This window comes from Hibiscus syriacus, unplaced genomic scaffold (genome assembly GCF_006381635.1).
Source record: "Hibiscus syriacus cultivar Baekdansim isolate YM2019G1 unplaced genomic scaffold, ASM638163v2 tig00113337_pilon, whole genome shotgun sequence".
NCBI lineage: Eukaryota > Viridiplantae > Streptophyta > Magnoliopsida > Malvales > Malvaceae > Hibiscus > Hibiscus syriacus.
In genome coordinates, this window is record NW_024063456.1 from 432,568 (window position 1) to 455,886 (window position 23,319).

General features: G+C 34.4%; 3 protein-coding genes across 3 annotated transcripts; 1 reads left to right on the forward strand and 2 right to left on the reverse strand.

Annotated features, from left to right (window-relative positions):
- Window positions 1-3,784: 3,784 nt before the first annotated feature.
- Window positions 3,785-7,964, reverse strand: LOC120186217 (probable protein S-acyltransferase 12). The gene is made up of 7 exons (XM_039190209.1): window positions 7,511-7,964; window positions 7,203-7,416; window positions 5,723-5,814; window positions 4,890-5,016; window positions 4,701-4,786; window positions 4,377-4,442; window positions 3,785-4,041 (listed from the first exon to the last, which is right to left on the reverse strand). The coding sequence occupies exons 1-7, from the start codon at window positions 7,697-7,699 to the stop codon at window positions 3,925-3,927; spliced, it is 891 nt and encodes a 296-aa protein (XP_039046140.1). The 5' UTR covers window positions 7,700-7,964; the 3' UTR covers window positions 3,785-3,924.
- Window positions 7,965-8,794: 830 nt separating this feature from the next.
- On the forward strand, window positions 8,795-12,167 carry LOC120186223 (GRF1-interacting factor 3-like). The gene is made up of 4 exons (XM_039190214.1): window positions 8,795-8,994; window positions 9,531-9,607; window positions 11,305-11,392; window positions 11,471-12,167. Exons 1-4 carry the CDS (start codon window positions 8,917-8,919, stop codon window positions 11,798-11,800), a joined length of 573 nt encoding a protein of 190 aa, XP_039046145.1. The 5' UTR covers window positions 8,795-8,916; the 3' UTR covers window positions 11,801-12,167.
- Window positions 12,168-16,970: 4,803 nt separating this feature from the next.
- On the reverse strand, window positions 16,971-18,647 carry LOC120186215 (transcription factor MYC2-like). The gene has a single exon (XM_039190207.1). The coding sequence runs from the start codon at window positions 18,602-18,604 to the stop codon at window positions 17,162-17,164; it is 1,443 nt and encodes a 480-aa protein (XP_039046138.1). The 5' UTR covers window positions 18,605-18,647; the 3' UTR covers window positions 16,971-17,161.
- Window positions 18,648-23,319: the final 4,672 nt, after the last annotated feature.

A 23,319-nucleotide genomic window follows, 5' to 3' on the forward strand; every position in this document is an offset into this window, starting at 1 on the left:
TTTCCAGAAAATGTAATTCATCTTTTGAAATCTATTTTCCTGGAAACAAATGGAACCTTAGTTTTTTTTTTTTGTAGAGATTCTACTTTTTAAAAAATTTCATTATCTTTCTTAAAAATTTATATTCATTTCAAACATATATAATAAAATAATATCATATCAACGAAATCATCTATACATACAATAATAAATAAATAAATAAAAAACAACCATCTCATCATCAATTTCTAGAGATTATAATTAATCGTAGACAATCACCAATCAAAATACTTATTTGATAAAAGATAAAAGATTAAATATTCAATTGGGTGTAATAAAATAATAAGAACTTAATTTTTTTTGTTATTGTTCATGGATTATTTTTGTTCCATTCAACATTTTTTTTTAGTATAAGAATTTAAACTCGTAACTATTGAATATAATTTTTTTAATAAATAAAATTGTCTGTGAACAAAATTAAATTATGACATGAAAGAAAAAGTGGCCTTGAGAAATACCAAGTAGAAATTGTGTGTCCAAATGTTACACACTTGAAATAAATCGTGAGAATGGTTGTTTGCAGGACTTAAAGAACAGTAAGATGCCATTTGGGATTTTGGGGCACAATTTTAGACTGTTATTTAAAATATATAATAATTTATTTAAAAAAAATCAATGAAATTGGTTTCTTCAAGGGAAACATTAGTTTGGTCCACGTCGATACAACAAGAACATCAAAGAAAGAAAGAAGGAAATCATCTTTACTCTCCAGCAATGTGTTGAGCTTTCCAGACCAGACCACATCTTTCAATCCCAACTAAAATAGTTTGTACAACTGTCGTATTAAAAGATGAGAACCCATACATGGTTGAAGCTTCAGAGTAAAGGCTCATGGTAAGATGATTTATTTTTCAACCATCCATTTATACCTTAATTACAGGGGGGACAGGAAATTAACGTAAGGATTGGACATCTTATTGAACACGTTCAAAATGGATTCTGCATGAAGCCAAAGTATTACCTTGTGGAACTCCAATGAGTTCTCCGGAGCTCCACGGCATGTCAGACAACAGAATTGAAGCTTATTGTTTCAAATGAAGTCATTTCAAACAATGCTACCTACATTCCAGAAATGAAGGGCTGGAACAAAAATAGTTACATATGAATTAAGAAGCAGAATTCATGTTCCACTTTTAAGCACTCATCAATTAGTTAATTGGAAGGGAAGGGCTTGAATTGAACCTTCAAATCTCTACGTCTGTGGCAGGCAGACTCTGCTCTGCTGGTTAGTATTCAACATATTCATTGAAACCGATGGAGTTTAGAAGAAAGGTAAATTCTTTATGGATCCCAGTTGATTTAGATCTGAATCTGACCCGAGTTTGAGTTCTGGTCTGGTCTGGGCTTAGTGATGCGCAGGCTACTTCTGTGGACCACGGGTTAAGGGATGGGCCTTGACCCGGACGAATTGTAGATATCACTCAACATGATGAATCATAGCCACTCAATCAGTCTTCTTGCTCCACCCGCTACCTACACCACATCCTAGGCTAAATTGTTCATTGACATCCCAAAAGTGAATTCCCACGTAATAAAATATTACTGAAATCAGTATTTCTTCCCCATGAAAGTACCGCTTTAAACAAGCCGAGCCCAACTCGAGTATTGTTGAGCCTGACTCGATTTAAAAAGTTTAAAATTAGGTTTGACTCGACTCAAAAGTTCACAAAGTTTAAACTTGTCAAGCTCTATTTCAAACTATAAATTAAAAAATTGAAGCTCGACTCGAAAGCTCGCGAGCTTAAAATTTTCAAGCTTGACTCGAAATCAAGAATTGAAGCGCTACTCGAGCTCCAAAAACTTGAATTCAAAACATTCTCAAACTTAATTCGGTTGAAGCTCAAACTCAAGCTTTGTTCAAACTTAAATTCGAATTCAAACCTAAACCTTTAGTAAATAAATGTCTTATATTATATTGTTAGAAATAACATATACTAAATGGTAATATTACTAAATTAGATATGTATCCACAACTTAAATTTCATGGACTTTGGTAGATAGAATCTAACAAAAAAATCATTTTTTTTATTGGTGTTCATTGATTCAAATATGATTTATATGGAAGAAAACAAGGCAGCTGTCAACAACGAACCATTATAAAAAGGCCAAACGAATCTTCCCCAGGATTCATCCATGCAGATATGGTAGTTGATACAAGCTGAAACGCAATCACTTTCTTCCGTCACAATTTTTTTTTACCTATTAGTATGGTCAATTATAGTGACTTTTATAATAAAAGCCACGTCTGATTGTTACTTTCGTCGCTCTTACCTGGATTGATTATCATCTAAAATCAGATCCCATGCCATGAGAATCTTACTTTTTTAGTCTTGTTTTTCTCGTCTTTAATTTCTTCTTCTTGCTACGCTTAAACCAACACAGGTTTTGCTGCTATGGATTCTGATAAAGAGAAGCGAGTGGAGAGCACGACGAAGGAATTAGAGAAGATAGTGAGTACATGCATAGCTTGGTTACGGTGGTTTTTGGTGAGTTTGAGCGGAGGAATGATGTTGGGATGGTGGGAATACGAATATCATCGGACAAATAGTCAGCTTTGGATGGTACCCTTTGGTCTTGTACTGTTTGTAACTCCACTCATGGTTTGGTTCGCCGTTTTTGTTTCCGGTATTTGCAGTTTTAATGGGAAAGTAAGACCGACAGATGGCTCACCGGTTCATGACCCTGAAATTGCAGCCTAGATTACCCTTCGTAATGCCTTATCTTCTTTTTTACACTACATTAGATTACTTGTTATGATAGATTCATGTAAATTAAAAGCATTGGATAGTGATGGGATACCAATTTCTTTGATTTTATATGATCAAGTGATGAAAGATGTGGTAGGTGAAATTAAGAATATGATGATGAGGAGGAGCAGGAAATTGAAATGCAAAGTGGCAAACTAAACCCAGAATGTTATCCTCCCCAGTTTTCTTTTACTTGTTAACTTTAATGGTTGTCCTCCTCAGTGTTTGTTTTAATTAGTCGCATGGTCTAGTTTAATCCTCTCCATTCTAGTCACGTGTCAATATAGGTCTCCTAAAATTTCAGGAATATATCTTCAGTTGTTTTTATTCTCTCTTAATTTTTTGTTACTAGATTTTTTTAGAGAGATTATTTCAATAATTTGAGACCTTGATCGTATTAGATTTAAGTAAATTCAAGTAATTTCGGTTTCTCTGTTAAGTTTTAAGTTGAAATTGAGTTAATCAAGAAAAAAGTTAAAATTGAGTTATTTCAGACTTTACACGAGTTCAATCATTTTATGCTTTAATCGTTCCAAGTTTCAATTTGCATTCTTAATTACTCATCAACGTGGCATTCAAAAGCAATTGAGGGTGGCGAAAGCGATATTTTAATAAAAATAGTGCATCGAGTTTTAATAAATCAGAAACCAAAGCAAGCGATAGCTTATTGGTATATATATATATATATATATATCATCTGCCGGCCGCTATTGACTTTTGATGAAGGGACAACATAGCTTCCTACATGAAACATGCGTAGCCTAATGGGATAAGAGCTGGTAGTGGTTAATTGTCATCGGAAAAATTAGTTCCAGTTCGTTTGTCACTGTCGTCAACAACATCCCACATAGAAGAGAAACACCGCTGGATGGGGGGCTGAAACATATGAATTTCAAGCAATCGCCAATGAATTCTACTCTAAAATGTCACGTTGCTAACAACATTCTTTATTCTCAAAACTTGAACAACAAAGAAACTTTGACACAGCTTTTACTCACATTCACTTCAAACCAGTAGCACTAGAATATGTCGATTATCATCAAATACAATTATGTTGTGACGTACATACCGTCAAACCTAAGGTAATAATGTGGCAACATGATACACAACTGAGGTCATATTTCCTCTCATTAAAAGCTCATGCCTCAACATCTGAAAGTGTTGGAAATTCCAGGCCGCGAAGTGCTGGTATGTTGTCTAAATCATCTTCCGAGAACAATGGGAAGAACCACAAGCTTTTCTTCGTGCCAAATACCTTAATCAGTGAAAATGGATCATATGACACACGGAATACGCAAAAACAGAAAGAGTAAGAACCCCATTTACCGCTAATTCCGATTAAGATATGCATGACCATCGTATTGCATGGTACATCACTAGCTATTAAAATGACTTGCCAGATGTTCGACTAAAAGGGCATCATGTGATTTCTTGGAATCCCCCCTCCAAAGCATTACTATACATGCCTTAATTATTATACCACTATGAACCCTGAATGAATCTCTCAATAAATAGATCAAGTTTCCTCTTACTCACGTCGATAGATAAATAAAACAAGAAGCTCAGTGAGTATGCAAACCAAGTATTCACCTGCTCAAAATTCTTTTTCCTTCCCAAGTCATATTTCCATCTGACTAGTCCTCTCTTCTCGTGAACCTGAAAAATTGTTTCAGAAAGTTAATATATAATACATAAACTATCAAATATAACCTTCAAATACACAGCCTATCCCAATGATAGTATCATTACTCAAGAGTGATGGTTTAAAATAAAAGCATGAGCTTCATATAGATTCTCAACAACAGATAAAATCAACATCTTACTGCCTACCAAATCCCTAAGCAACAAAATAAAACAAAATAAAACACCATTACAAAATCAAGATGGTTGAAGAATATTAGCCATACGTTATACCTCAACTGATGTCGTATTGCTTGATAGAAGAGATGCATGCATGGTGATGAAACAAACAAGACTCAGAGCAAAAGCAAAATTAAGAACTGCATCAAGGAACAGAATCTGTAAGAAAGACGAAAATAATGAGAATGCAAAACGAATATGATGAACTGAAAATGACTTAATCATCTTGAGTTGATAACTTACCAAATGCCAAAAATATTATCGCTGATTTGGCAGGAGAGGCGGAGTGATTCTTTGCTTCACGAAAGAAGTTGATAAAACTTGGCAGTAACACTACGGTGACTAGTGTCGTCTCCAAAAATGTATATAGCTTTTATTCAGAGAAACGAATATCAGGAAACAAAACAAAGATGAGATGGCCATTCCTGCCCCCTTTCTTTTTATCAAAAGAAGGGTAAGGGGCAGAGAAGATCATACTTTCTAAGCAAGGTTAAATATAAGAAGCCAACATTCAGTTTGAGAATATGATGCCATTTTATTAGGGGGGAGGGGGAAATGGAATGAGATCGCAGAACTTTTAAGGGCATAAAAAACATTTACATGCATATTCTAAAACATCGAACCCTATGTAAAGTTACTTAATCCTGCCCAAGAAGATATGAACAAAAGAAAGCGCCAAGATGAAATGGAGCAACAGGAACCAAAAGGCATGAAGAAATATTCAACATTTTTATACATTAGTAGTATTAATTACATAATTAAATCAAATGCTGGAGTTAAAGATTTGCAAAAAATAGCAGTAGGATAGCTGAAATTCTTTCTTAGATATCTCAAAGAGTTTACAAAACAAATAACCATTGCAAACCCTTCCTCCTTAGGCTCATTAGGTCAAGCCTAACAGATCTTTTCTGGTAAAATTAGTTATGGAACTCTTCAATCAAAATATGACACGAAAAAACTTCTAGACAAAGACAGACCTAAAGTGACGAGCATAAATAGAAAAAGAAAGATGGGACATACTTCTTAAAATCTTATTCCACAACTACAAATTACTGTGCAAGAGAAATGGAAGTTACCAAGAAAAGAAGAAAGAATTTATAGTTGCATGCACCAACACAATTCACCACCCAGACACAGTGATGATCCATCTTGAGAACACATCTTCGACCTACAGAAACACAATACAAAAGGTCATGTTTCATGCTATCAACTTGACTCATTCTCATACTTGATACTTCATTCATGCCGATTAAAATCAGTAGAATTATTCTAGGGAAATAGTATCTGAGACCATTTGAAAAATCTACAAGAGAGGTTGCCAAAGTAGAATTATCACCCCAACCTTCCCTCATCTCCTTGAATTAAGTAGCAATCTTTCCCAATGTCAACCAAACCCAACTAATCCCTAATGATGCAGGAGCATCCAAGTTCAATTTAATTATTTGATTATTAGGATCATTTTTATCAATTTTACGCTTAGTTTTCTTTAAGTTCATCTAAGTTTATCTTTTGTGCTCTTTTAAATGATTAGCATAGAACTCTTAGTAAGAGTTCTAGTACAACTATTCTTCTAGAGAGTAAATAGGACTATGAGAGTTTTATTGTATAAATATACTAAGTAACTAGAAAATTATCAGAGTGATGAGATCTCTGATGGTGAATTTATGAGGAAGATCAGAGGTCAGGTGATATGATAAGATCAACTAAGATATCAAAATAGATGATTTCTTGGGTGATGAGAAGGATCCCAGTCAAAGCCCCAAAAAGAAGTGTTAACATCACCATATTGATGTCAAATCCAAGAGATGGAAGCATTATTTAAAGAGAGAGCTCACCTTATGATCATCCCTTGTGTCATGTTACCATCATACCACGGATGTGGATCATATTATCATGGAGAAGTCTTGGTTGAATGTTATGATTGGTCAATTTGTTGTTTCTATCATTATTCCAAAGATTGATATGAAGAATGGTTATCACCACCATAGGTTGAGAAGTGTTGATGAATGGAAGACAACTTTTAAGACTGTAGACGACCTTTCTTAGTGGTTAGAAACGCTATGTGCATCCATGCGACTTTGGTCAAAACTTTTGCAACTGAGGAAGCTATTTTTTTCCCAACCAGGGGAGAATGATGAAGGAGCATCCAAGTTTAATTTAATTATTAGATCAGGTTTTTTTGTTATCAGCTTACGTTAGTTTTTTTCAAGTATATCTTTTGTGTTCTAATACAACTATTATTAGACTAGAGAGTAATACTAATAAGAACTGAGAGTTATGTTAATAGGAGTTCTACTAGAGAGTAGAGAGTGAGAGTTTCAATATAAAAACTATACTAGAAGGTTATTAAGGCAATTTTTAATATCAATAAGAGAATTTCAATAAAGCTAGCTGTTCTTAATTTACTCTCCATGACTTAATTAATCCCTAATTTCAAAGTCCCCCTTTTTTCATTCAAAGCTAGCTAGGTACTTGTCCTTCTTCAATTCGATCTTAAATAGTTAACAAAATAAGTTTAATCTTTAAAAAGAACTTAAAGATTAAAATTTGACATACAAATAGAACAATGATGACACCGTGGCGGCTTTCCATTCTGACAATGCGTGCAATAACCACCACCACGTGATCTTCTCTCAAATCCATCTTCCGCCGCTGCCAAAGAATTACCAACCTCCGAACTCTCCTCCACGGAAACAGTTCTCCAATTTTCAGGTACAGAACCGGGGTTCTTAATCACTACTCTAATATAACTCCATAACAGAAGTACAAGCTGCAAACAAAAATGAAAAATGAAATTATATTAGAGTAGCTAAACTAAACAAATGAACGAGCAGTAAAATTAATTACCAAAGAAACATATGTACCAGAACGTGGAATACAATGACGATGGTGAACGATAAAAGGGAGTGGAAACCGCCTCGGAATAACTGTGGGCCACGCGTAAGCAAAACGACGGCGTAGTAAGAGACGCCGATAATTGAGGCGACGAGGAGGATCATGACGTAACCGAGGACTCTGAGACCAGAGCAAAACTTGAAGAGGTTTATTTCCATTCGGGGAGTGAACCGGCGGGTTATCCCGATTTGGGGAATGATCGGGAGTGGTCTTCGGGATCGGGCCGGGAACAGGCGTTTCCAGATGTCGGGAGCCAGGGTTCAGGGTTAGGTTAATTGATGTTTGGGATTGAGGTTATTGGTATTCTGGGTTTCGTTTTAGGGTAATCTCCTAATCAGTAAGCACCGTGCCGGCGCGCAGATCGTGAAGAGAGAACTTCCATTAGCGGGAAAAAGGTTGATTGGGAAAATGTAATTTGGGCGTGCTTTTTGGTTCCTCGAACATAAAGTAAAACTTGGTTTGACTCTCCTTTTAGGTTAAACTATTGCTTTCGTCCATCCTCAATACTCAACTTTGAGATTTAATCCTAATACTTTTAATTGATCTTTACAATCTACATTTTATAATGCCATTAGAAACATCTCTTTCGAACATATTTTACAGTAACATTTTATCATGAAAAAATATGTTTCGTTCGTTAAATAATTTAGGCGAGATAAAAATTTAAAAAATACAAATGTTTTTAAAATTAATTTAGAATCTAAATCATTTATTATATTAAATATGAAATTTATCACAAAAGGTGATGAATTTTATAAAATATATTAAAAATTAAAACTAGTCACAAGGAGATAGCAAGTTTCATGCAATTTTATTTCATTTTATATTACAAATTTTATTTTATTTTTTGATCGTGACGAGTTTAACAATTTATCAACAAGGGTGACAAGTTTTATTTGAGTTGATATATATATATATATATATATATATATATATATATATTCTCTAATCAAATGATGAAATGTGTCATTATCTAATTAGATGATTAAATTTATTGAATTAAATAAAAATTATGACTAAATTAATAGAATATATAAATATTAATTATTAAATGTATAATAATACTAATTTTATTATCCATCATGTTAATACTTTCATCAAATGTTATTGACAGATGATTTAATTAAATCATTTAAATAGTTATGTGATTTAATTGATAAAATTTTAAAAATAATAATTAAAATAAAAAAATAATTAAGTGGTCACTATAATAATTTAATCAAATAGTAAATACCTTCATTCCTAGTCGAAGTTTTAAAATTTGGGGATTTTTCAATTTAGGGTTTTGTTTTGGGTTTCTTTCAGGGAAGGTTCTTGAGGGTGATCAGGGTTAGGGTTTCCCATTGGAGTAAAGTGAAGTAAAACGTCACACAAGATGCAGAAGACACCGCAAATGGTTCCCTCGATGCCTTCGTTTCCGACCAATAATATCACCACCGAGCAAATTCAGAAGGTACATATATTTACATTAATTTTTCCTTTTATTTTCGTTTATTTACCCCTTTATATGTTGTGTGTAATGCTTGTACTTTGAAGTTATGACCGTATGGAGAGACAGATGCTGACCTGGAACTTTTCAATTTTATGGTGTTTGTTAGCTATGTCTGAAACTGTTTATGAGATGGAAGACTTGTGCTTTTTCATGAATTTATTGGACCTTTATTAATATTTAGTTGGAACTGCTTATGGTAGGTTGATGTTGGTCTTAAAGAAGTTATAATAAGTTGGTAACGGTAATGTATACATTAGAGAGAATGAATGGAAGTATTAGCAATGCAGGGGATCTAATTAATCCTTTTGTTGGTTCCTATGGGGTTGATTGAGCTGGTTTCTTTTCGGTTGTTGTTGTTGAAAGCAAAAGGCTCACAATCTTGAATGATGACATGCATCTAGCACATCAAGTTGGTTTTCAGCATTCTATCTCAATATAACCATTTTGTTTCTATTTTGGTTTCTTGTGGATTTCCTTTTCTTTTCACATTTTAATAGCACCTTGATGAGAACAAGAAGTTGATTTTGGCAATTTTGGACAATCAGAATCTTGGAAAACTTGCTGAATGTGCCCAGTAAGTAATTTATAATCTCTCTTTCTGTATTTTATCTGCCTTACTGGTGCATGAGACTTTAAATTAACATCTTAGTTTTAGAATATATATATTTGCATTATGTTGTATGTGGCTTTTCTTCGATGTTATCACCTTGGGGACGAAGAGCTTTGGGGTTCACTTCTCCGTTTTAGGTTCATTAATGCTTAGAAGGCCGGATATCTTGCATTCTTTTTGTTAGCTGAACCTACAAATGTTGGAATATATTGGTTTTTGTGCATAACGCACCATCAAGGATTCAGGATAGAAACCCGACTTATATTAGCATATGTATTGTTTGTTGATCATTAGCACAGTGTATGCTGGAACCTTAGTTTAAAAGAGCGCCGCTTAAGCGTGATTAAAGCGCTAAGCGACGCGAGCGAGGCCCCTGGCGCTTCAGCATAGCAAAAGCACTACGAATTCATTAAGCGGTAGTAATCGGCGCTTTTGCAGCGCTTTTAGCAAAGCGCTAATCGGCGCTTAATCGCGAGTTTAGAAGTTACGATTCTGGACTTTAGCAGATACGATTTTTGGGCTTATTTAGGGTTTAGCGGGCTATTAAATTATCAGTTTTGGTTTTTTTCTTGTAGCTTCACACTAAGAAACGAAATAGATTGGCACAATCTAGATTGAATGACATGGTGTTTGTGAAATTCAATCATGCCTTGGAGCGCCGAGCAAAAAGTAAGGAGACCGATCCCATTCTTTTGCAAGATATTGATGAGAGCAATGAGTGGTTGATGGGAAGAATGGAAGAAGATGAAGATGATGATGAGGCGGTGTTTGTTGGTGAGGATTTGACATAGAGTGATGTTGCTAACGCTTCCGGTGCATATGAGCCTAGTTATCTAACTAGAGCATCAAAAGTAGTGAATGATGGAGCCGGACCATCGAGAAATGATAAAGGAAAATCTCCTGCTCATAATCCTATCTCTAGTAGACCATCTCGTAGATGCTTAGTTGATGAAGATGAGATGGAAGAAGATATTGGAGTGTCTAGTGATGAAGGAGATGGTGTTGTCCGAGTTGATGACGATGACGATTTAGAGGATTTTTTAGTTATAAGGAATTGAGGGTTTAGAAAAATACTTTTGTTCATCTCACTTTAGACTACTTTTAGTGTAGACCATCTTTTGAGATTAGTATGCTCGTATAGTCGTATGGTTAATCGTATATAAGTATTTAAGTGTTTATAACTTATAAGTTATAAGTAAATTGAGAATTATATTTTGGTGTTTAAGTACTTATAAGTTTTGAATATATGTATTGACACTTTGATATTTAAGTATTTATAAGATAATTTATAAATATTTTGTATTTTTTTGTGAATTTCGGCCTTTCTGGCGCTTCTTGTGCATAAAGCGAGCGCTTTCGCTTAGCGCTTCGGCGTCTAGGACCTTAGGCGCCTTACGCTTTTTAAAACCAAGGCTGGAACTGATAATCAATGATCTTAGTGGTTATTCATCAAGATTGTACCTAGGAGGTTAAAATTCTAGAGAGGAAGTTATCAACCTATACACCTAGAAGTTGATGCAATGGAAGTATTTGAAGGTCAATGCTGAATGTTTGCATTTTTTTTGCATAAAATAATTGTTTGCTTTTTCGTATTGAAACATGAACATATGCTACATGCATGAAATTTGGGCAATGCACTTATAAGATTTTTGATGTTTTAGGTATCAAGCTCAGTTGCAAAAGAATTTAATGTACTTAGCTGCAATTGCGGATGCTCAACCGCAAACAACGCCAACAATGCCGCCTCAGGTGAGTTTTAAAAGTAAGCAGTTTCTTCCATTCTATCTGTGGTTACACTGCTTGGTCTCATGTTTTTAACCATTTCAGATGGCACCTCATCCTGCAATGCAGCCAGGAGGATATTTTATGCAACATCCTCAGGCTGCAGCAATGGTGCAGCAACCTGGTATTTACCCCCCAAAAGTGCCATTGCAATTCAATAGCCCACATCAGAATCAGGATCCACAACAGCATCAACAAGCGATGCAAGGTCAAATGGGAATCAGACCTGGAGGGCCCAATAATGGCATTCACCCCATGTATGCCAAGGCTACTCTAGGAAGTGGCAGCAGTGGTGGTGCCCCCCCAACTTCGTGCCAAAATGATGGACGTGGTGGAAACAAGCAAGAAGGCTCTGAAGTTGGTGCTGACCGCTGATGGACAGGGCAGCACAGCTGGTGGGCATGTAGCAGAGGAGGCAAAGTGACTGCCCGAATCAGTTGTTTTGATTGGATGCTGGTGAATGTGTATAGTAGATAGCTCTAGTGATCTCAGTCGAACGGTTTTAGAATCTTCTCGTTGCTCTTCAACTGTCTGTTTGTTAGTTTGTTTGAGGTTCGTGGCATGCCAAATTATAAAGAGCAAGGGGTAAGATGATGGAAAAGCTTGCCTGTATCTGTATTGTGATCCAACTGAAATTTCCCGTGGTGGTGTAAAAACCTCTGTATAATATTATAAGATAGAAGAGGGGAAACAATCAAACAAATTTTATTGTAAGAGGGAAATGAAAACACCTATGAATCTCCAGGAACCTTTCTCGGTCGTTCTGAATAATATTTTAATTAGTTTGACGAGGCATGCAAACTTTCTTCTTTCACTTGTCATGATTTTGTCTCTTGCTTCCGCTGGAGGGATAAAGACAGTAATTAGGCTCTGTAAGATTTGCATGCGAAATTCAGCAGTGCTTCTGAATATGATAGATGTACTTGAATTCTCGATATCCAATCGAGACATTTCAAGTTTCGTTACAATTCACAATCAGTCAATTCATAAAAAAAAAATATATATATATATTGATAAGAAAATATTTAAATCTCTTCCGAAAGTCGTCGCAACTCAACTAGTATTCTACTCTTAAAAAAAAACTTCAATAATTTATCTAAGACAAATGATTTAAGGGTTGGGCGTACACTTGAGAGGTGGTAGTAGTAAATAGTTTGAAGGTTGGGCCTGGCCTTAAAAAGACGAGAGGAAACAGTCCTACTTTAATCCGAGCCAGAGGGTTCTTAAAACTCAAGTAAAGCATCTATTTATTGAGCCAAGAAACAAATTATTGATAGTTTTGTTGTCTTTCAAGGTGCACGACGGATGTTTCACTGTCGCCTGTGGAGTCTAGGCTGAATGAACAGTAATGTTTTGTACAGTGAATGGTTTCCATCCTAGGATCAATTTTGATTGGATGTTTCTCTTTTAATATTTGTACAGTATAAAGGATAATTATTTATCTATGTCTCAACACAGAAATATATATAACGATAAGTATCTGTGTATGAACACAGAAAGGCAATAATGTATTTTCATTTTTTTTGTTTTGCACGTCAAGGTTTATCACGTAATGAGCAAATATATTTAATCGATCAGTTAAATTGTTTATTTTTATTCTTTTATGTTTATATTTAGCATTAAGTAAATTTAATAGATTTAATTAAAAAAATTATTATTCTGGGATAATTACAATATATTATCCGTTCAGAACTATCTTAATCTACTGACAACGCAAACACATCCTATAAAGGTTGCTGCTCAAATCCAGAACTTCTAAAATATTTAATGTTTTTTTTATCATTAAGATTGAATGATGAATTCATTTAATCAGAGACGTTTGTATTCGAACTCATAACCTCTGAAAACAACAATAATTTCTCTTATCACTGAGGTAAATTTATTTGTGCATTTAATCAAGAACTTAAATCCACTCAAGGAATTAAGAAAACGTTCCATAGTAGTAAAACCTTATAATATGCTTGACCACAATTTTGGATGATGGTGAGAACATAGATGTGCAGATTCAAGGTACCCTTCTCGTGAAGCCTGACACCAATTACTGCGTATTCATTCAATTCTTTGGGCGTAAACGGTTTCAAAAGAGAGCATCCAAATTCATAGAATAATAAACCTCCTATTCATGGGTGATTCTGTTGTGCGGTGCCTAAAAAATGGTTAAAAAAAGATGTGATATGTTAAATAAGTAATTGATTAAAATTTAGACCAGTTATGTTATATCATTTAACCGGAAATATTATCAAGTACAATAATATATTAGGTAACACTTATATAATGTAATAGGTAGCGCTTAAATTGACCTATTTTCTAATTAAACAAGTATATTTAAACCGGTAACATTGCAAATTTACCTATTATATTATAATTATCGGTTTTGATGTTTTTGGAATTGATAAAATTTTAAATGTATCGACATTTTATGCGTGCGCCTCGTTGTGCTTTCATTTTGGGAAAAAAGTATCGACACATATTTAAGAGTGTCGATACATAATATAAACCTATTTGTTAATTAACCAGTATATTTTTACCGGTTATATTATAAATTTACCTGTTACATAATAATTATCGATTTCGATATTTTTTGAATTGATACATTTCATAATTGCATCGACACTTATGCGTGCACCAGTTTGAGTTCTTCAATCATAAGTTTATTCTTTGAGAAACTAAAATTGACCTAACTTTATACTATAGAGATAATAAAAGTATATCATAAGTTTGCGTTGAGAGATGTTTGTTTCTGGGTTTTTGTTCTTTGATAAACTGATAACATTGTGGGTTTCCCAATGTTATTCTTTTGTTACTGTAAAGTTTTTGTTCTTTTCTTACTGGGTTTTGCTTAAAATATCTAATTTTTTGTATTAAAAAATGAAAGTTCTGAAATAAAAATGACACACAAACACAATTTTTTACTATCGGTTTTGTCATTTCGAGATCGATTTTGTCATATTTTTACATGTTATATTGTTATAGATTGATATATTTTTATAAAGTATCGACACTTTATTGGCGCTATAACTTCTTTTCTTTTAAATTTCAAAAATGTCGATACTTATAATAAAGTATCGACACTATCAACATATCCGGTAGCTCTTTACCGGTTTTGTCATTTCGATACCGGTTTTATCATATTTTTACCTGTTATATTGTTATGGATCGATACATTTTTATAAAGTATCGACGTTTTATTAGCGCTATAACTTCTTCTCTTTTAAATTCCAAAAGTGTCGATACTTATAATAAAGTATCGATACTATCAACATATCTAGTAGCGCTTTAACTGTTTTGTCATTTATAGACCGGTTTTATCATTTTTTTTTACCTGTTTTATTATTATGGATCGATATATTTTTATAAAGTATCGACACAATCAACATATCTGGTAGCGCTTTACCTATTTTGTCATTTATAGACCGGTTTTGTCATTTTTTTACCTGTTATATTATTATGGATCGATACATTTTTATAAAGTATCGACACTTTCAATATATCCGGTAGCGCTTTACCTGTTTTGTCATTTATAGACCGGTTTTGTCATTTTTTTACCTGTTATATTGTTATGGATAAATACATTTTTATAAAGTATCGACACTTTCAATATATCCGGTAGCGCTTTACCTGTTTTATCATTTATAGACCGGTTTTGTCATTTTTTTACTTGTTATATTATTATGGATTAATATATTTTTATAAAGTATCGATACAAACCGACAAATTAAATTTGCCGGTTGCCAATTTTTTTAATATTTCTTCATGATTTCCACCTATTACATTATTATTACTTGATATTTCCGGTAGCGCTAAACTGAATTTATTAAATATCTTTTAATATATCTGGTAATACCGTATATATTAATAGTATATTAATCTGCCTTTATCGAGACAATCCCCGCTTCATACCTGCAAATTTCACAGAGCCTACTTGACTGCCTCCTCAGGACCACATAAGAATTGCTGCACGAGTTTAACTCAAGGAATTGAATATGTATAATTTATGTACTACTTTTTTAATTGTGTAAATTAAAAAAAAAACCGAGACCGTTCCTCATCTAAGAGCGTTGGCCCACTCTAGTAAATGTAGTTTAATTTTTTTGGATTAATCTGGGGTAAATTATTAAGTAAGAAATTCCTTTTTTTCTTGAAGCGGTAAAAACCTAAACTGAACGTGATTAATTCATAAACACAGCATAGAGATAATTGGATAAGATATTTATAAATTGTGATTTTCATTCTAAATTATTATTAAATTTTAATATATTTTTTTATTAATTTTTAAATTGCTATCTTCATTTAAAATTATTCCTTACTTTTTAAATATTTTATATAAAATTTTAAATTATCAGTGTTATTTCATTTGATTCTTCTATTAATATGTGGTTAACTTTATTTATTAAAAAATTATTTTTTACGATCTTGAGAACTAAACCACGACGTTCTAAAAAATTCCCAGGACCTTCAAAAATAGATTTTTTTTTTATAATGTTACTAGTTTAATTTTAATACCTTCACAAATAGATTATTTTTAGGTGGTCATGTTTTCAATTCTTACGGCCTTTAAACACTAGTAAAATTGATGACATGTTAATAAAATTATTAAAATAGGATGATACTAATGGCTTGAGAAATGATATATAACATTTTAAAGTTTAGGAATCAATTTAGAATGAAATCATAGTTTGAGGACTAGCATAAAATATTACAGAATTTAATTTAAATGAGGTCATTGTTGGAGATATCATGTGTAATTAACTCCATAACATAATATATACTATTTTTTTATATTTATTAAAACACTATTCGGATTATACTTTTATATCATAATCTCTATTTATTTTATGAGTTAATTGTATAGGAGGTTCTCAAACTTGACTCTCATTCTAAATTTGTCTTTAAACTTTAAAATGCTTGATATCAACCTCTAAATTATGACCTGTGTTCTAAATTAGTCCTTCAACTTTAAAATATTTTATATCAGTTCTCGAACTATCAGTATTATTCCATTTAGATCTTTCTGTTAACATATCATCAACTTTGTTAGTTAAAAAATTAATTTATTTTTGAAGATCTTGAGAATTGAACTTGTAATCTTCTAAAAGAATCACATGATCTTCAAAAACATATTAAAAACAATATGCCACATATTCAATTTTCAAGACCGCAAGAATATATTAATTTTTTAACCAATAAAGTTCATGATACGTTGTAGAAAGATCAAAATAGAACGATATTGATAGTTTAAGGATTGATATAAAATATTTTAAAATTTAAGGACTAATTTAGAATGAAAGTCATAGTTTGAGGGTCTATTGTATAATTAACTCATATTTTATTTTTATACGAGTTGTTAACAGTTGTGGAGATATATGCTTGTTACGTGATTTGGCTCATTAAGGTTTGGTTTTGCTTCAAGCACAAAATTGTCACAGAATGGGGGAACAGCAACGAATGAAGAGAACAACAAACTGCTTGATTTTATCTCTTAATTATACGTGACAAGCAGAAAACAAACATAAAAAAGGGGAAACCCGAGGAATCGAAAATACAAATCAAAGAAAAAACAACTGGGATTTGACGGACAAATAAAACGACAATACAGATAATTGAACTTTCACATAAATCACACTCTTACCAAGAACTTAAATAAAAGTCCCTTATCGAAATAGCGGCCGCGATAAAAATGCACTTTCACGACCATAATAGCCCTTATTATTGCCGGCTACCGCAATGGCAATAAACTTACTGGTCGAGCCTCTTGAGAAGAGCAGATTTGAGTCCTTGTTCATTTCTAAGTTTATCGGGGACGGCGACAAGGATATCCTGGAGCGTGATCTCGTTCACACATGAGATGCTTGCATGATGGATCATAAACTCCAGATCACGGAGGGCAACCATTAGCCTTGCAGCTGGACAGTTCACATTCTCTGACTGAACCCTAATCATCGCATATTTTCCGATGATCTTGATATTGAAATCGAGACCAACAGAGCCTCGTGTTGCAGGAGATGCTGAAGAATTATTAGGGGATGCTGAAGTGGTGGTGCTTTGGTTATCCATACCCTCAGCCGTTTCCACCTTCAGTTTCTTACACTCTTTCTGAAGCTGCGATTCCAGTTCATCGATTTTCGACTTGAGCTCATTGATGTACGACACAGCGTCAGATAAGAGCGATGCTTTGTCCATGCGCGACACGTTCGGAACTACGGCTCGGAGAGCGTAGAACATGTGGTTCAGCTTCTCGCGGCGTTGCCTCTCAGCTTCCACGTGGTTCAACGGTGTCTCTCGCCCGAGCCCGGGTTTTCTTCCACGTTTCTTTGAGTTTCTCTTCTCCATGTGACTCGTGGCTAGTAACAATGGACGATCACAATCGGAATGCTCTGAGTCCACATACGAAGATTGCCCGGTTTTGGTGGAGAATTTCTTGGTTCTGTTGTTGGGGATTTCTTGCTTGGTTTCATTATCAGGACTTGCATCTTCTTCTTCGACACCGGAAACTATTCCGATGTCGGCAAAAGAGATGTTTACGTCAGGGAACTGACCTGATTGTTTTGGCACCACCAAGCCAATGGGATCAGACCCGAATAGGGACTTAACTTGCTGGACCAAACCCCAATTTTCACTGATCATTTCCATGGATCCTAGTTCAACAACCCCGCAAGAAGTTGGTATACAAACCAGCGTTTCAATGCCATGCATTTGTGCTTCTATAGCTCTTTCACAATTGTAAAACGGCGTTGCATGAGCACCGGTTAACCAAACCAAAGAGCCAGTACTAAGAGCCTTGCCCGGAATCCCTTCTCCGGCAGGGAAAGTTCGAGTCAACGACATCACGTGGAACCATTCAGCATCGGAGACGCCGCACCCGTTGATCATCGACACATCAAATTCATTGTTATTATCTCCAATGAGTGCTTTGATTCCTTTCATCACCTTACTTCTGTCACTTCCTAGGCACGCTGGAGACGCATCTTTGGTGCCATGGAAATACCCATCTCCCCACGACAAGAACAGACGACCGTGTTCATCGTTTGATGTCTGCCACAGTATGGCATAAGTCCACCAATTCAGCTGGCTCTGAACTACGAACTGGAGACACTGCTGGATAGTTGAATGTGTTGAAGTTTCTTGGGTAAAATAAACCAGTGAAGAAGATGAAGCTGGAGAGATTATCAGTTCTTCCATAGCGGACAGAGAAACAAAAAAGAAAGGAAACGTAAACGGCAGTGCTGAGAGAAACAAACAGAATGAAAAACACTTTTTTTTAAAGTTCTTTACCAAGAAAGCTTCTATAAAAGAAAAAAATCTTATCAAAAGCAATGTTGACATAAAAATGGCCAAAAATCAACAGAAATGAGAGACGATACAAACATATTAATGTAAATTTGGAAGGAAGAAAAAACAAGGAGTACAGGGAAAAACGGAGACGGGGTGGAGTTTATAAGGTTTGTTACTTATAATTTGGTCCCCTAATTAACCCATTAGGTTAAGGTGGGTCAGTAATGGACTCCACTTGCATGGTGCATGCTTCTTCTTCTTTTTTGAAATAGCATGGTGCATGTGAATTGATAGCGAAAGGCTGAGTGACTACTCCTGGGCATGGGTTCCTCCTCCTCCATTTTTACCTACTCGTGGGTATGGGCTCCTACGCCATGTTAATAACACTGTATGATTTCATAAACCTCTAAAAAATAAGCCATCATTAATGCATATGTACGCACTCTATACGAGAACCTATTGAGTCTTTTTAATCCTAACAAAAACATTGTTATTTTTTAAAGGATTCGAGTTTGAATATATATATATAGGGTGAATTCACGAGATAACGTTCTCGAATTTTTTTTTTCAAGATATGGTGCACATCCCAGATTAATTGTTGAAATGGGGTGAATTCTACAGTGATCGCCATAGGACGCCATGCAATCCAGGCGATCTTGTAGGACGCCATGCAATCCAGGCGACATACGGGAACATACGAGCCAATGGTTCTCCCCATGCATACGAGCCATACGAGCCAATGGTTCTCCCCATGCATACGAGCCATACGAGCGTTCTCCCCATGCGAGGTGGCCAAACGGGGTGACATACGAGCCATACGAGCCAATGGTTCTCCCCATCTCTTTGCTTGACCTCTCTCTATAGCATGAAAATCCATACTGGTATGAATTCGAGTGGACTCAGGTCGACCCTTTGGACTTCTGCGAAGCATTGGATTTGGTAGCCATTCATCATGATCCTTTTTGGGCCAATATGATTCATTCGGGATCTGTCTGAACACATAGCTGTAGACATTTAATATCCTACGTAGGTGGAAGCATTCATCAACATAAGTGTATGCGCTTACACCAGCATACATACATGCAGCGACTGCATGAGCACATGGATATTTCCATGCCTGAAAACGACCACAATCACACCATTTGTGTCGTAAATCAACTCTAAATGTTTGGTCTTCTCCTCCGACGTTACGACGTATGCACGACACGACAAAAGTATGACCAACTCGGTCGAAATTATGAACAACCATTGATGTTGCCAATCGCTCATTTGCTTCCATTGATTCCACCACTGTAGGAGCCCAAGTTTTACCTCTATTTATGAGACTCTCAATTTCCTTGCCTTTGTCCGACCAAACTTTACCCAGTCTAAAGTACGTCTCTTTCACCACACTCGCTATTGGGAGATGGCGTGTACCTTTTAGTACCGAATTAATGGCCTCAACAAGGTTTGTGGTCATATGTCTGTATCTCCGACCTTCATCGTATGCTTGCGACCATTTTTCTCGCGGTATTTTTGAAGCCCACTTCCAAACACGCTGATCATCGTAAAATACCTTCAAATTCTCCAATCTCTTGTCAAAATTTGGTCGACGTAGTTCGTATCCTGTTCCATAATATATTGTGTTAAACCGCAATTAAAAAAACCACGTAAAAAATACACAAATATTGAAAATAAAACTTACCCATGCTGACTATCTCGCTACGAATATGTGCGTTATGAAACTGGTCGATACTATTCTTGCCAATATGACGGATACAAAATGTCGGATATGCATACGGAGGTATCCAACGACTTCCTGGTCGTTCAATTGCCGCCAAAATACCCGTTCCTCTATCGGATATCAAGCAAACTCCATCTTCACGAACGACATATTGACGTAGATTGGTCAGAAAGAAATCCCAAGCCTCTGTTGTCTCTCCCTCAACAATGGCGAATGCAATTGGGAAGATATTTCGCTCACCATCTTGAGCAACTGCCATCAAAAGTACATGCCTATATTGACCATACAACCACGTACCATCTACTTGGATCATACGTTTGCAAAATGGAAATCCTTCAATACATGCCTTGAATGCCCAAAATAGTCTATGAAATATTTTCTTCCCTGGCATAAGTTGACCTTCTTCGTCATATGCGGGCATGGTTTGAGACTTCACTATAGTTCCTGGGATAAATCGCTTCATTGCTTGTAGCAAATGTGGTAGCTCATTGTACGATGTATCCCAATCTCCATACGTCAACTTCATTGCCTTCATTTTCGCATTCCACACCTTGCCATATTTTACTTGATATCCAAATTGGCTTCGAATAGATGCAGCTAACACTGAACAAGATATCCTTGGATCCTTTTCAACCATCGCCTTCACGTATTCACATATTACATCGGAGTCCAATAGTCGGTGGTCTTGTTCGATGGAGTTTCGCAAACATGTGTGCGAACCATTGTACCTCGTGATGACCCAAACATCGTGCCTTTGATTTTTCGACACTCTGATCTTCCACTTGCACTCTGGGCCATATTTTACACACTTTGCGTATAGGGTTTTCTGGTTGGACTCTGCAACATGGACATCAACATGGCATTTGATGCAGTACTCTTTAATAGCCAGCGTAGCTTCATTTTTTCCTCTGAATTGCACCCCAACTGAAAATTCACCAGAATTATCGAATGATTCAGTCATTTGGTACGGAGGTAAATGTGGCATGTCTGGGAATTCAGGTGCCCTCATTGCATCATAATCTATCTCGTACATGTGAGGAGTAGCTTCATACGGTGTCGGAACTTCATCAATTGCACCTCCACCAAAAATATTTTCGTCGCCGCCCAAAACGGGTTCTTCAGTTTCTTCATCTTCGCTTGAATCATCATGAATTTCTCCCCATCGATTTTCAGCGTCAATATCAACAACCAATTCCGGTATGTTTCTCGTCTCATACTCTGCTGCTGTAGATGTCCCCCCGACTTCATTTACACTTTCCAATAGTGCCATAAAACTGTTCGGGAACCTGTATGTCGGCTCCTCAAACTGACTATATAAAGCCATTTCAGATGGATTTTGAGCCACACCTCTTGATGACCCAGGAACATCACATATGTTACGCACATCAACAAATAATTCAATAACTGCTATATTGGTTGACTCATGTAATCCAACCATGGTTCCAATATCATCATCTTCTTCAAGTGGAACTGCATCATATCTGACTGGGTTAGAGCATATCATAAACCTATACCTCAAACCATCCACTGCAGCTCGAATTTTTCTTTCTATCTTATGCTTCATTTCTATAAATGTGATGTCTTTTTTGAACATCATATTTATTGGTTTTTCAGACTGAAAAACTACTCCGACCTCATTTTCCATAATCTGTCCATTATAATGGACAATCGTGAAAAAGTTGTTGCTCATTTTCTCTACAAATAAAAAAATAAATTAATTTAGATTAAAAAATTAGATAAGATAATTTCATAAATTATTAAATATAATATAATATACTATTATTAATGATCAAATAAAAGTTATTATTTAACTTGATTGATTGCTTACTAATAAACCTAATAATGATTTGATAATTACTATTAATCTAATGATTTGATATTTAATGATTTAATAATAATATGATTTAGTCATAATCACTAATAATTATTTATTATAAATATTTAATGATTTAGATTTGATACTAATCATTTAGTAATTATTACTAATAATAATGATTAGTTTGATAATATTTTTTTTAAAAATATCAAACAAATTTGTTAGGCAAAACTGTCGAGATAATGTTCTCAAAATAATTATTTCGCGAGATAATGCGTTGTCCGGATTATTTCATTCAATTAATTTTTACTTCTTACTAATATACACATACAATGTAAATTAAACAAAATATTTTTAAAACAACACTAAATATTTTTAAACACAATATTTTTTAAAACGGAAATTATCTCGCACAAATTAGTTTATATAAATCTAATATAAACTTACTAACTAACTAATTTACACATACACAACAACAAAAAATGGACAACAAAAAATAATAAATTACTCACGTCTTTATGCCTTCTTCCTTTACTTTCTTTTCCTGCCTTGTTTCTTTCTTCGAATCAATCTGTACGTGGGCAAATATTGTAAAATAATGTCATGTATGTGTAAACAAAATATTTATTTAAACAACAATAGCTCCCACAAATTAATTTTATATAATCTAATATATTATAATATACCTTAAACTGATAAACTATTTCTTTATTATAATATAACTTAGTTAAAATAACAAACTAATTAAGCACTAATTAATTTTTTTATAATATAACTTCAACTTCAACGAACAACCTAATATACGTTTAAAGACACTAACAAATTAATTAATATTTTTTATATTTAATAACTTAAACTAAGAAACTAATTAACTAATTTTTTATATAATATAATATATAACTTAAACTAATAAACTAATATAATATAACTTAAACTAACAAACTAATAATTTATACTAACAAACTAATTAACTAGATTTTAGTTTTAAGTTGCACCCGAAACTAACAAACTAATAATTTCATATAATAAACTAAATTAAACAATAAAAAAATTACCTCAACTATGTTTGAGCCTTTATCTTCT

Bases quoted from the DNA above. Each gene is read 5' to 3' on its own strand.
- LOC120186217 (XM_039190209.1), bottom strand. From the start codon at position 7,699: ATGGAAATAAACCTCTTCAAGTTTTGCTCTGGTCTCAGAGTCCTCGGT. The intron at 5,017-5,722 runs GTAACTTCCATT...TCTGAATAAAAG, and splicing joins AATTCTTTCTTCTTTTCTTG to CTATATACATTTTTGGAGAC. The intron at 4,042-4,376 runs GTGAATACTTGG...TCACTGATTAAG, and splicing joins GGAAAAAGAATTTTGAGCAG to GTATTTGGCACGAAGAAAAG.
- LOC120186223 (XM_039190214.1), top strand. From the start codon at position 8,917: ATGCAGAAGACACCGCAAATGGTTCCCTCGATGCCTTCGTTTCCGACC. The intron at 8,995-9,530 runs GTACATATATTT...ACATTTTAATAG, and splicing joins CCACCGAGCAAATTCAGAAG to CACCTTGATGAGAACAAGAA. The intron at 9,608-11,304 runs GTAAGTAATTTA...TTGATGTTTTAG, and splicing joins AAACTTGCTGAATGTGCCCA to GTATCAAGCTCAGTTGCAAA.
- LOC120186215 (XM_039190207.1), bottom strand. From the start codon at position 18,604: ATGGAAGAACTGATAATCTCTCCAGCTTCATCTTCTTCACTGGTTTAT.